This window comes from Megascapheus bottae, chromosome 15 (assembly GCF_031878675.1).
Source record: "Megascapheus bottae isolate mThoBot1 chromosome 15, mThoBot2.hap1, whole genome shotgun sequence".
NCBI classification, from domain to species: Eukaryota; Metazoa; Chordata; class Mammalia; order Rodentia; family Geomyidae; genus Megascapheus; species Megascapheus bottae.
Genome location: NC_143523.1, coordinates 43,521,423 through 43,534,546, shown reverse-complemented (window position 1 = coordinate 43,534,546; position 13,124 = coordinate 43,521,423). Strand labels below are relative to the sequence as shown.

The window sequence follows — 13,124 nt, the reverse complement described above, 5'->3', positions numbered from 1 at the left end:
CTGGGATTATAGGTGTGCACAACCACATCCTGGTAGGTTTTGGGGTCCTGAAGTCCATCAACCCAAGTGTCTCCCTCAATCCAAGGCCATCTTCTGGAGCGATACAAGAATATAGAGCCCAGAGGAAGGGCCAGCACCACAGTGCTTGCCCTCCACCCTTGCAGAGCGAAGTACAAGACTTTAAATAAAATTATAACCTTTATATTACTATCTTTAAGTAGTTGTAAAAGGAATTGCCAATTGAGGAAAGTGCCATAAAGTCAATAGAAAGCTTCCTTTCTTTTGCTATCTCTTCATATCCTGTAGTTTTTCCTTTGTTACTTAATGTCATTGTCAGTAAGAAAAAAATGAAGACTGAGTGCAGATTATACCATTCATCTTTGTGTTATACTGTGCTAGCTTTATGTGCCATTATCAGAGCATTTCTCTCACTTGTGAAATCTGGAAATTATGCAACTCATATTATGTGGCTGGTTTCTGGAGCTGTTTTCAGTGGGGCACAAAGAATTCCAGCCTCGTAACAGAAGCAGCAGGCGCACAAATGTCCTTACCCACCTCCAGTACAGGGTCTCCTCTCCCATCCATGCCCTTTTGGGCCTGACAGTGGCTGGTTTTCTGATCTTACGAACTACTTTGCCCTGGCCTAACCCATAGCAGCCAGGCAACCCCAAGAGTCATTTAACACACTAGGTGCTAAGGTAGGCTTGGTACCTAGGTAAAGGGAGGGTGGGAGCCTCTAGCTGGCTACCCACCAGGCATACTATGGTACTGCTAAGAATTCTAGGCAAGGGATAGGGAAGAACTCCCACCTTGATGCTCCTGACACAACAGAGAGCCTGGCCTGGACTCTTTACTGAGGGTAGAGGTTGCGTCAATCACAGAGCAGGGACTAAAGGACACCAGCCAGTCCCTGGGGCCTGAGAGAGCAGGAGCTATTGACAGCTCATCCCAGGAGGAAGGGAGTTAAGGGGGACAGGGAGGCAGGGCTGTGTTGGAGCTGAGACTCTACCACCCCTGTGTTCCTTACTGAACACTGTTTCAAAGGTAAAATAATGAAAACTTTGGAGAAGGCCTACAGAACATTTCACTGCAACAGTAGGCCCCTTCTGAGAATGAGACCTTGTATGACTACTGGTTATCTACTCACAAAACTAGCTCTGGAAAGATGAGGGAAAGATGCTCTTCAGGTCACATGACATGCTGGGGCCTCTGTTTCATTTGAATCAGACAGGATGTGGAGGCTTTTGTAACAGAGGAGGGGCTCACAGGATGGTCAAATATAAATGGGGGCCCTGTTACCTCTATTTTGGTGCTTTTATCTGTGTTAACAGACTCAATCAATCCTCAATAGCCTTGTGAGGCAGAAGTTATTATCAGCCATCTGCTCAGATGAGGAAACTGAGACCTTATTAGGCTCAGTGACTGAGTAAATAGCTGGAGGTGGCCTGATTGGGTTTGGCACCAAGCAACAAGGTTCCCCATTCTCTCCTTAAGACCCTGCGGTATGTTTCCCACGTATTGATCTTGGTTCTGTCTCTCACTGCTCCTCATACAGGTCTTCCAGGGGCTCCCTAGCCTCTCTGTCAGCATTTCAGCTTCAGCCTGTACTCTGGCCTGTCTCATCACAGTCTAGCCCAGCCTTCTCACACACAGGTCCTTGCATAGGTTGCTAGTTAGCTTTCAGAGTAGCTGCTCTGGGGCAGGGACCCATCCATGTCTGGTCAGTGTGATAACTTAAGCAGAGAACCAGGACACATGACACAGGAAGAACTTGGTGGCTCCCTGAGGCCCCCTAGATCAGGGAAGGACTTGAAAACTGGGTATCTCTTAGGTAGACTGCTCATCTCAGGATCTTTACTCCAACTAGTCTCAGGCTTCTGTCAAGAAAATCTTCATTCTAACACAAAAGAAGGTGATTCTCTACTGGAAAGATGGTGGCAGGTCATGGCAGCCATGGGGACATTGCTCTTCTCCTGTCATGGAATCAGTTATTTGAGAGTACTTCCTGTAGGTGGGGGAGGGGATGGGCTTTCCTTGATGCCCTTCTGAGCAGATCCCCTTCCCATCCATCTCACCTTCCTTTCTTCCATGTGCCAGAACTCCGCCTGGAAGGGAACTTCCTACATCGTCTCCCCAATGAGGTCAGCAGCCTGCAATACCTCAAGTCTATTGATCTGTCCCGGAACCAGTTCCAAGACTTCCCTGAGCAGCTCACCACTCTGCCAGCACTGGAGACTATCAACCTGGAGGAGAATGAAATTGTGGGTGAGTGAGTCCAGTCCAGTCTGGGGCTGCTGTTGCATGAGACTCTGCAGGGCCTGGGATTCAGCTTTCACAAGCAGGAGAGGGATTCCTGAGAAGTAGCCTCTGTGTGATCCTGCCAGTAGATGACCCAGGGCTTCTCCTGAAAGAGCTGAGCCACTGTGGACTACAAGCTATCCCCTTCTGGATCTCTATTTGTCAGTCTCAGCTGTCTCTGAGACCCCTAAGCTGTGAGCCTTTCTACATTGGTTCCCACCCAATGTAGATGAGCATGGGCCACAGAGCAGACATGTCATAATATCCTCTGTGTGGCTCGTAGTGTAAACACACCACCTCCCTGTAGCCCAACCTCCTGGGGTCCCACCACTAGGACACCAACCATCCTACAACCTCTCCAAACAACAGCCCCAGGGAGCTGCAGCCTGCTGAGGTTGGAGGCAGGCCCTCCCTTCTCTTGCAGTACCGCTGTCTCACCAGAACTTTGAAGAACTGAGTGTCCTCTTCAGCTGGCAGTCTGATCTCCCCAGAGGAAACTGGGTATTTGCTGGGTATCTCTGTGTCCTTACCTCTGTAGAGAGGTAAGGAGTTGGCCTGGCTCCATTTCACCTCACTGGGCTTCTAACGTTAAGACTTATTCTAATGCTACTGCTATTATTTCTAATCCCTTTCAATTTTGCTCTTATTTTTTTTTAAGTCCCTTTGCAGCCATTATGTCATTTGATTAAAAGCAAAAGGCTTTTTTTTTAGTGTTTTGGGTTGCCTGACAGAAATGGCTGCCTCATGCTGTGGTGAGCCCATCTCTCAGCCTCACAGCAGGCAGGCTCTGGCTGTGTGGGGTGTGGGGTGTGGGACAGTCCATGATAGTGATCCCAGGTCTGTTTGGATGAGTGAACTACAGTCCTAAGGCATTAGGAGAGGGCATCAGTTTGCACAGAGAGACTATAGAAGTGCCAGGAGGAAAATACACGATTCCAAAGCCTCATCCTCATGTCTGCCACGGTGTTTTCTTGACTGGTCTCTGGGAGGCAATGCAGAACATGCTTCTTTTCCCACAAGAGATAGTATCTCACAGCAGCACCTCTGCAGTGGAAGCTTTCACAGATACACACCTCTGCCTTTCTTAATTGACAGTAATAATAACTTGTTACATGTAGGTCATCTTATATCTTCTCAACATTGTATCTGCAGGGTGATTACCCCTATTTGTCTGACCTAGAAAATGAAGATCTGAGAGAAATTCATGGCCAAGTGCCTGTTACACAGCTGTCCAGGCAAAAATCACATCAGGCTGTTTCCTGGTTACCTCAGCCTGTGGTGTGGCCTTACACTGCCCAGCCTTGGCCATGTTGAGATATGGAGATGCTGAGGTAGGAAATTTACTCCTGTTCAGTAGAGGCCCCTGTTTTTTCCTCAGCAGCAGGTGCCTGACTCTTCACAGGGAGCCACCCCACCTCAGGAGACTTGGATGATTTTTACTCTCCATTGTTAGGGAGAGGGCGTAATGGAAGGACAGCCATTTCTCTGCCTACTTCCTCTCCCTGACCCATTCTTGCTACTTGGGAGCTTTAATACTTCCCAAACCAGTATTAGCTTCCCCTCTCCACTCCCTTCCCTCCCATACTTGTCATGACTCTCTATCAGAGGGAGGTGAGAGCCCCCAGCTGCATGTTCTTCACTGTAGAAATAGCTTTGTGGAGCTGGGAGTTTGGCCTAGTGGTAGAGTGCTTGCCTAGCATGCATGAAGACCCGGGTTCGGTTCCTCAGTACCACATACATAGAAAAAAGCCGACGGGCTGTGAGTTTGGCCAAGTGGTTAAAGTGCTTGCCTAGCATGCACAAAGACCTGGGTTCGATTCCTTGGTACCACATACATACAAAAAACCGGAAGTGGTGCTGAGGCTCAAGTGGTAGAGCTCTAGCCTTGAGAAAGTCCAAGGACAGTGCTCAGGCCCTGAGCTCAAGCCCAGGACTGGCAAAAAAAAAAACAAAAAAGAAAAAAGCTGAAAATGGTGCTGTGGCTCAAGTGATAGAGCTCTGGCCTTGAGAAAAGTCTGAGGACAGTGCTCAGGCCCTGAGTTCAAGGCCCAGGACTGTCAAAAAAAAAAAAAAGAAAAATAGTTTTGTGCTATTCTCAGGTTGTAGCTGATCTCCTGTTGGAATAATAGTAGTAGGAACTCCAGAAACCTTCCAAAGGGTTTATCTTTTCTCTTCAGAACCCTCAGAGGGCGCTGGGAAAACAAAAAAAAAAATTTTAACGGAGAACTATCTCTGAGACACATCTGTCGCCTTAGAGCTTTAGCTCAGTTAGTAAAATATAATTGGCTCTGACACAAAGGCCCCAAATATATTAGAAGGGCATCTGTCCTAAGAAACCTCTCCAAAGATGCTCTGGCCTGGCTTCAGGAAAACCTGGAGGCTCACAGCATCTGAACGCTGAGATCTATTCAGTCGTTGATTGCTTGACCATCCCCCTTCTAGACTATTCCAAGGAGAAAGGAAGTGCAAGGGCTCCATTCTGCAGAGGAGAAAAGGACAGGGATCTCAACAGGGCATTCAGGCCGGGAGCTGTCTGCTTTTCAAGGCTCAGCCCTGAAGGTGTCTGTGCTTTTCCTGGGTGCTCACTGGTGGCTGAATGTCCCTACATGATGGGGCAGCTGCCCTAGGTGTCGCCATCTTGTACAGTCAGACCTCTGGTCTGTATGTCACTCTTTGCCTTCCTCTCTGTGGATCTCCCCACAACCACAGGCACACTGTAGGCATTCTGTTGCTCGAGAGAATGGTAGAGCAGAATTCCATAGACTGGGTGTCCGGAACATACTCAACATCCAGTGAGGCAGATTATTTCTGTCACAAGTCATGAGCCAGAAGAGAATTGTAATGGCAAATGATTAGATTGAGACCAGTAATTTTCAATAGAATAGAAAATGTCAGATATGTCACATGTAACATGGTAATTACAGTTTTGTGACTTTTAATTTCAGTTTTACTATGTGTGTGCACAGGTATACATACGTACATATATATTTTTTACAGGAAGGTCATGACAGAAAATTGTATTTCTTGCTGTTGGACACTGTTGTAAAAAATTCCAGGGGGCTGGGAACTGGGCTGAGTGGTAGAGTGCTTGCCTAGCATGCATGAAGACCTGGATCTGATTCCTTGGTACCACATACATAGAAAAAAGCCGAAAGTGTTGCTGTGGCTCAAGCGGTAGAGGTCTAGCCTTCAGAAAAGCAAAGATAGTGCTCGGGGCCCAAGTACAAGCCCTGGGACTGGCAAAAAAAAGGGGGGGGGGTGGTTGGGAGTTTGGCCTAGTGGCAGAGTGCTTGTCTAGCATGCACAAAGACCTGGGTTTGATTCCTCGGTACCACACACACAGAAAAATCCAGAAATGGCGGTAGAGTTCTAGCCTTCAGAAAGCCCAAGGACAGTGCTCAGGCCCTGAACTCAAGCCCCAGGACTGGCAAAATAACCAGGGCCAGGAGTGTGGCCTACTGGTAGAGTTCTTGCCTAGCATGCATGAAGCTCTGGCTCTGATTCCTCGGTACTGCATACACAGATAAAGCCAGAAGTGGTGCTGTGGCTCAAGTGGTAGAGTGATAGCCTTGAGACAGCCCAAGGACAGTGCCCAGGCCCTGAGTTCAAGACCCAGGGCTGGCAAAAAAAAAAAAAAAAAAAAAGGTTTTGCAGAGATATGAGGCGGGGTCTGCTCTTAGTCAATTTAGATGCCTCTCCTCCCCCAATCTGCCCCAGCGGATGCTTCCAGCCATATTATACAATCTCCTTCTCTCTCATCCTTTCATCTCAAAATAGCCTGTGTTCTTGGTTTGGTAGTCCTTTTTCAGATCTTATTCCCTCTGCCTGTGGCTAAATCTGAGATAAACAGGAGAACAGCAGGTCAGGGGGCCTTATCTTTCTCCCAGCTGCCTCCTAGTGAGCATACTCAGCAGCAGATCTTTCCACCCCGGTAGGACACCTCCTGGGTCCTGAGACACTGGCCTGTGAGGCACATGTTTGCTATGAGCATTCCAAAGAGGGGGGGTTACAGCTTAGACCATCTGTTCAGAAAGCAGTCATTTCCAATTGCCGCGGAGATAGGAGATGTTGTCTATACTTTCCAAGCCAGAAAATGGTAGAGTTGCCTCCTGATATTCATGGAGATTGGTTCCAGGACTCTTGTGGTTACCAAAACCTGTAGAGGCTAAAGCTCTCTTACCTAAGATGAAAGTATTTATATAATCATTTATTTATTCTCATTTACTTTGAATGACCTCTAGATTGTTTATGATACTTCACACAATGTGAATGCATGTAAATAATTGGGATGCTACATCACTTAGGAAAGAACAACTGTTATGTAAATAGTTGGGATGCTACATCACGTAGGAAATAACAACTGTTTATGATCAGTACAGGTGCAATTTTTTTGGTCAGTTGTGGGGCTTGAAGTCTGGGCCTGGGCACTGTCCCTGGAGCTCTTCAACCCAAGGCTACCGCCCTACTCCTAGAGCCACAGCCCCATTTCTGGTTTTCTAGTAGTTAATTGGAGATAAGAATCTCATGGACTTTAGTGCCCAGGCTGGCTTTGAACTGTGATCCTCTGATCTCAGCCTCCTGAGTAGCTAGGATTACAGGCGTGAGCCACTGCGCTCAGGTCAAATGCAAATGCTTGTATGCAGAATACATGGATATAGGGTATGGAAGCTTTCAAGTGTTAATAGACAAGACTGCTAGGGAAGATTTGGTCTCTGGAGTGGCAAGGAGTTTGCAGAGATTGAGTGAATAAACTGCATATCCTGGCTTTGAGTTACTTAAGAAGAAGCATGAAATCGCCAGATAGTACATGGTCAGCAGCAGGGGAGGCACCGTGGTCCTCAGAGGGAGCACACAGCTGTCAGAGTGTCCTTGCAGTATATCCTTGAAGGCTGGAGCTTCCAGGAGGCTCCCAGGGAGGATTTGTGGGGAGATGAAGCACTAAGTGTGACCAAGAGTGGTGTTGTGGCTCTGTGATGGGAAGATGAAGGAGTTAGCTCTCCCATCCCAGCAGCTGACACAGGACTTGTAGGTGAGGATGGCAGCATCGTGAATTTCCCCTGACTTGCTGCTATGTAGCAATTCAGTGCTGGAACATGTGGGGGTGAGGAGAAAATCATGGACTTGGAATATTTTATTTGCCAAGCAGGAGACTGCTTCAATTAAGCTAGAATCTGACTTCCTGTAACTCTCAATTCCCTGGTTTTCCCCCATTCTATCTCATACTTCTTTGGAGAAAGCAAAGAACAAGTGCTTCTATCAAACAAAGCAACAACAGTTAAGAGACGGGTGGCACCAGTGACTAATACCTGTAATCCTAGCTACTCAGGAGACTGAGATTTATGGATCTCAGTTTGAAGCCAGCCCAGGCAGGAAAATCTATGACATGCTTATGGCCAAGTAACTACCAAAAAGCCAGAAGTGGAGTTGTAGTTCATATGGTAGAGCATAAGCCTTAAGTGGAAAAGCTCCAGGACAGTGCCCAGGCTGACATACACAGTACCCAATCTCAGTACCAACACACACACACACACACACACACACACACACACACACACAAACATACACACGCATGCACGCACGCACACATGCACATACACATGAGACCCTGTATTCTATAGGGATGCTTCAGTCTGCATTTGCTCCATTCTATCCTTACGCTATTCATTTCTCACTATCCCAGCCACTAAATGGAATCCCAGGATCAGTAACAGTCCAATCAGATCCTTTTCTCAGGCCCTGCCCCAGGCCTACTCAATCTAGAATCTAGGTGGGGGACAGAGGTCTGCTTTAACTAGCTGCCTTCCTCTCTAGCTAATTGGGATGCCCTCTTGGGCTCTCACTTCTCAGTTTCATCCCCTGGGAGCTTGGTAGAAACTCAGAACTTGAAGTTCTACTTCCTGCCTTCCAAATCAGAATGCAGCTGAACAAGATCCTGGGTGAATAGTGTGCCTGAGAAGAGTCAATGCAGGACCCTCTCTTAAGTAGCAGGTGCCATCTTGGGTAGCACTGCGGTCATGGCCTCACCATCCTCCTAAGCCCAGCTCCTTCCACTTGTAGAATTTCCTAGGCATGCTCTTCAGAGCCCATACCCAAGACCACCTATTCGAAGTGTAGCTTCCTAGGCCTTTTCTCATACATCCTAAGTCAGAATTTCTGTGGCTGCAGAGAAACATAGATGCCACATGCTAATTAAGTCCCCCTGATAACTGTACCCCATCAAGTTCTAGATGGCATGGGGGTAGGCTTGCCTATAGGCTAGGTGTGGGGCGGGGCAGGGGTGGGGGTTGGAGAGGGGGAGATATGCCCCTCACTGTGTGGCCTTGGTACACAAGGCAACGTGAACCATGCAGAGGCAGGGGGACTTCTCAATGTATGCTCAGGGTGTATGATACCAGTTTTTCTGGATTGCACAGGAAGGAAGATCATTTCATCCTTTACCTCTACCTCCCAGGGTAATTAAAAAAAGTAAAAGTGTACTTTTCTCTACCCCCTCCCCCATGGCTTATAGAGGTTCTTTCCATTCAATCCTGACGACTGTCCCTAGTCATCTCCTGCCCAGCCCCCTTGCCTTTGCTTCTCAATGTCTAGTGGCAGTAAAGGCACTAGTGTGAAGCCCCAGGCACATTGTGGGCACAAGCTGGCCACCACATCTCTACAAGCCTCCATTGCCTTGTATGCAGAACAGGGAAGATTACAGCCCCAGACTGAAGGCCAGAGGTACCTGTGATCACCTTCTACTGGCTCTCCTACTACTTGGTAAACCTCAGTCCTGGCCACATGCTACTGTGAGCACCCCAATGCTGGCCCTGAGCAGGCTCATTCCACTCTGTGCCCTTGAGCTTGCTGGGTCACTTCCCAGGGGGCAGCACTCAGGATCCCAGAGGCATAGGATGGCTGCTTCAGAGCTGGATGGAGGTGACCTGATGGGCCACAGTACAGGGCAGGGGTCAGCTGACCATTGTTCTTCTGGAGGACTCTATATGTGCAGTCCTTGAAGAACTGCAGCACTCTGCCTTGCCCCTAGGAGCCCTTTTCACCTCCTCCTGTCCTATGCACACACCTTGAAGCACCTTGCTCTGTCATTCCAGATCACTGGTAGGCGCCAGGCAGCTCACAGATGGGAACCAAGCCATTTCTGCCAAGGTGGTAATTGGCATTGACAGACTTCCTGCTTAGCACTTTAGAGATGATAGGACCGATGATAAATGGAAGCTGACGATCTATATCTAGGTCTCAGCTTCACCACTCACCATCTGTTTAAGGTCATTTAATTGAAGACAGAGACTCAGTTTCCTCATCCCAGAATATAAAGGATGGTTTGTATCTGTACCCTTACAACCCTTTAGAGGACCAATGACATTGATGCATTTCAGCTTTTATTTTATTACTTTGTTTTATTTTAATTATTGTATTATCTTGTTTTATATTTATTTATTATTTTATTTTATTTACAAAGCAGGGCTTTGTAATCATTGGGTTTCACCTGATCTCCCACACAGCGGCTCATAGAGCAGAGGAAGCCATATTCATCCTGGATACCTGGGGAAAGGAGGATCTGTGGGAAATTTGAATGTGCTTCCAAAAGCACTGGAGGCCAGGCTACGAACAATTAATGTCAGAATGCCACAAATGAAACCCTCCAGAGGAATTCATTCCTCCAGTAATCAGGAAGGTGGAGAAGGGCACAGGGCAGCTGTGAGCCTAAGATCTTCAAGGCTGCCTTGTGGGTGTGGGGGGCGGGGGAGGGCATGGTGCAGGTTGGGGCTCTGAAGCTGAGCCTCATAGCCTGACACTACTGCAGGGTTGAGTAGCCGGGCCCCAATGGCAAGGGCTCAGGGAAAATCAGTGGGCTTATCTTTCCAGCCATTTGTTTTGTCTCTTGCTTCTTCTATTTCCTCCTCTAAGAGAGTTTGTGTGTGTGGACCTTAGAGCAGTGCTGATGAGCAAGGAGATCTGCTCAGTCGGTGCTGGCTGTTAAGGACACAAAGGACAGGTCAGATGAGGACTTGTAGAATGTAATCATGGACTCTGAGAGTTGAGCAAGACCTCAGTGAGTCACCCAAAATCACTCTGTGATTTTGAAATAGCTTGGAAAGATTCAGAAGTAATGACTTTGCTGCACAGAATGGCTGACTGCAGAGAACTGACAGTAAGTGCTAGAGTGGCAGGCCCTTCCTCCCCCCCCACCCACTCCCTTTCTTCCTCATCAAGGGATTTGAGATGGCCACTTGGTACATGAGAAGAAGCAGTGACCACAGCAGCCTTCAAGCCTGGCCAGGATTTGATCCCAGATCCTAGGGAAGGTGGTAGCAGTCTGGTGCTCTCTGTACCACACTCTTCTAGTATCTCAGAGCTCATGCAGTATTGTAATCGGTGTAGGCATAGTTCCTGCCAGCCAGCATTGGGGAAATAATCATTAAACAGATGGGCAGGGCTCGCCTGCCTGCCTGCTGTGCAGTCCTGATGGGGGAACATGTTTAGGAGTAAACAAATAAGCTTCAATATTGATTAATGCAAATAAAGTGACTCCTGGATTCCAGTTGAGATCAGCTCCTGTTTTGAGCCTCTACCCTCACATGACTGCTCACAGGGCATCTAAGCAGACTTCCCACATACTTCATCTTTGTCCATATGACGTTCTCTTTGCTGTCTACTGCATGGTAAAACCTTGATAAACCAGGACTCCAGAACACTGTTAGTGCTCCGTGAGTAGTACACAGGTGAACAGTAAGAAATTTGTTGACATTGGATTAAAACATAACCAGATATTTCCATGCTGTGTTCATTGGCCAGTTCCATCCCTGGCTCTGTCCAAAGTGCTGGAGAACAACTCTAGATCCCGATTATCAAGTCCAGCCTTTATCCGGGGCATAAGAAGCATGTGGAGGCATGGACATGGGTTTAGATGAATGTCAACTCTGTGCCAGGTCCCAAGCTGAGATACAAAGAGAAACCAAGTTCCCCACTCCCATGGGAGTAATGCATGGTGGGTTATAGTAATGTCTTCAGAGACTTCACCCCCAGCTCTTCTCAAGGATGATGTGGCTTAATCCTCCTCACTGAAACTGTGTAGCACAGGGAAAGTTAAAGAACTTGGTCGTGCCATCTAGGTATGAGCCAGGATTCCAGGCCTAGCAGAGCTCCAGCTCTTCAGGACAGTGTTTTGGCTTGGTTTGGGGGGAGGGGAAGTGCTGAACTGGGAGAGAAGAGTTGGCACATAATTGCAGAATCATAAAAAGCAACAGGAGAGTTATGACAGACAGATAGAACAATGGTTGGGAGGGAAGACACTCTCCCTCGAAGAAGAGAGACAATGTAAGGTAATGAGACAGCTTTCCCTAGACCCCACAGGCCATCAATCTCTTCCTGATGGCTCACCCCGCCCAGGGAAGCGGCTTCTCACTGCAGATCCTCCTTGACAATACTTCACCAGCTTCCCTCATTAATCCTCACAGAGGAGTGCAAACCCGTTGACATTACTCAGTGAGCTTCTACACACCTCTGAGTCCAGACCACATCCCATGCCCATTAAATCAGGATCTCTACTGGACAGCCTCGGAATTCATGACCTTCAAGAACTCTCCAAATGATATCTGTGTGCAAGTGAGACAGAAGTGCTGTGCTAGATCAGCGCCTTTGACCACTGACCATGTTTCTGCGCTAGGCATGGGGTCTCGTCTCTGCTTGGAAGCACACAGAAACCAAACCTGTTTTGGGGTGGGGGGAGAGGAGGCAATATAAACGTGCACTGCTAAAACCTCATTGCAGCTCCTGAAGGAGCTGTAGCCATCCCCCATCCTGTAATGTCTGTGGTAAGTGTGTGAGGAATTCACGACCAGAACAAGTTGGCGAGAGGGAAGCACAGCTTAACTGTCTGCACTTGCATCTTCCCTCTAGTTGACTGTCTGCTGGTCCCTGGACATGCTGCTCAGCCACCCCATGAAACTCGCATTCCTAGTTTCCCTCAGCTATGGCTGGCTCACTGGCATTCCAGCAGGAACTTTGTCAGTAAGCCAAAAATAGCTGACAGTCCCAGATTTTGGTCAGCTTTGGGGCTTGAACTCAGGGCCTGGACACTATCCTTGAGCTTTTCTCAAGGCTACTTCTTGAGCCACAGCACCACTTCTGGCTTTTTCTGTACATGTGGTACCGAGGAATCGAACCCAGAGCTTTGTGCATGCTAGGTAAGTACTCTACCACTAGGCCACACTCCCAGCCCCTGGGTCAATCTTAAAATGCAAGTTTATGTAAAAGAATTCCAGTGTAGGTCAGGAGAAGATGACCAAGCTTTAGCTTCCTCTTCTGGGAATCTGCAGTCTGGTCTGATACAATATAGTCCAGCAAAGGCACTATTATGGTGGTTGTTTGATACCAGCCTGGTGAGAGGATAAATGCCACGAAAATTAAAAATGTGCAAATGCTACAAATCCAAGAGTAGATTGGTGGACACGAGCTGGTATGCCACAGGCTAGACCCTCCCCACTTTCTTGTCCCTTCCTCAGCTCCCTGGCATTGCTGGCATCCTCCCCCTTAGCCTGTATCCCTATCTCTAGCATGCCTCCTGCTTGGCTTATTGTGTTACCCAGGAGCTGGTCCTCAGGGCAGCTCCTACCTCGTGAGTTATCCTGGAAGTTGTGTCCTTTGTCCAGTTGGAAGGGAGGTCTTACTTATCTTGTGATGAGCAGAAAGATAAGTGAACTTGGTCTTAATTCCGTTAATTGCCTAAGATGGAGAAGGATTTAGGAAGGAGCCATCAGCATACCACTACCACCACCACCCAGGAGAAGGAAAGGCAGTTATGTCTCTGTCTTGCAGCCTGTCACCTT

The 13,124-nt window shown here is 47.9% G+C and overlaps 1 protein-coding gene across 4 annotated transcripts in view; it reads left to right on the top strand.

The window, feature by feature from the left end:
* Positions 1–13,124, top strand: part of Lrrc20 (leucine rich repeat containing 20) — a 59,100-nt gene that overhangs the window by 32,804 nt on the left and 13,172 nt on the right. For all 4 annotated transcript variants that reach the window (XM_090346481.1, XM_090346478.1, XM_090346479.1 and 1 more), the window contains exon 4: positions 2,098–2,265. In XM_090346481.1, coding sequence (XP_090202607.1) covers positions 2,098–2,265 — 168 coding nt within the window. The remainder of the gene's footprint in view (positions 1–2,097; positions 2,266–13,124) is intronic.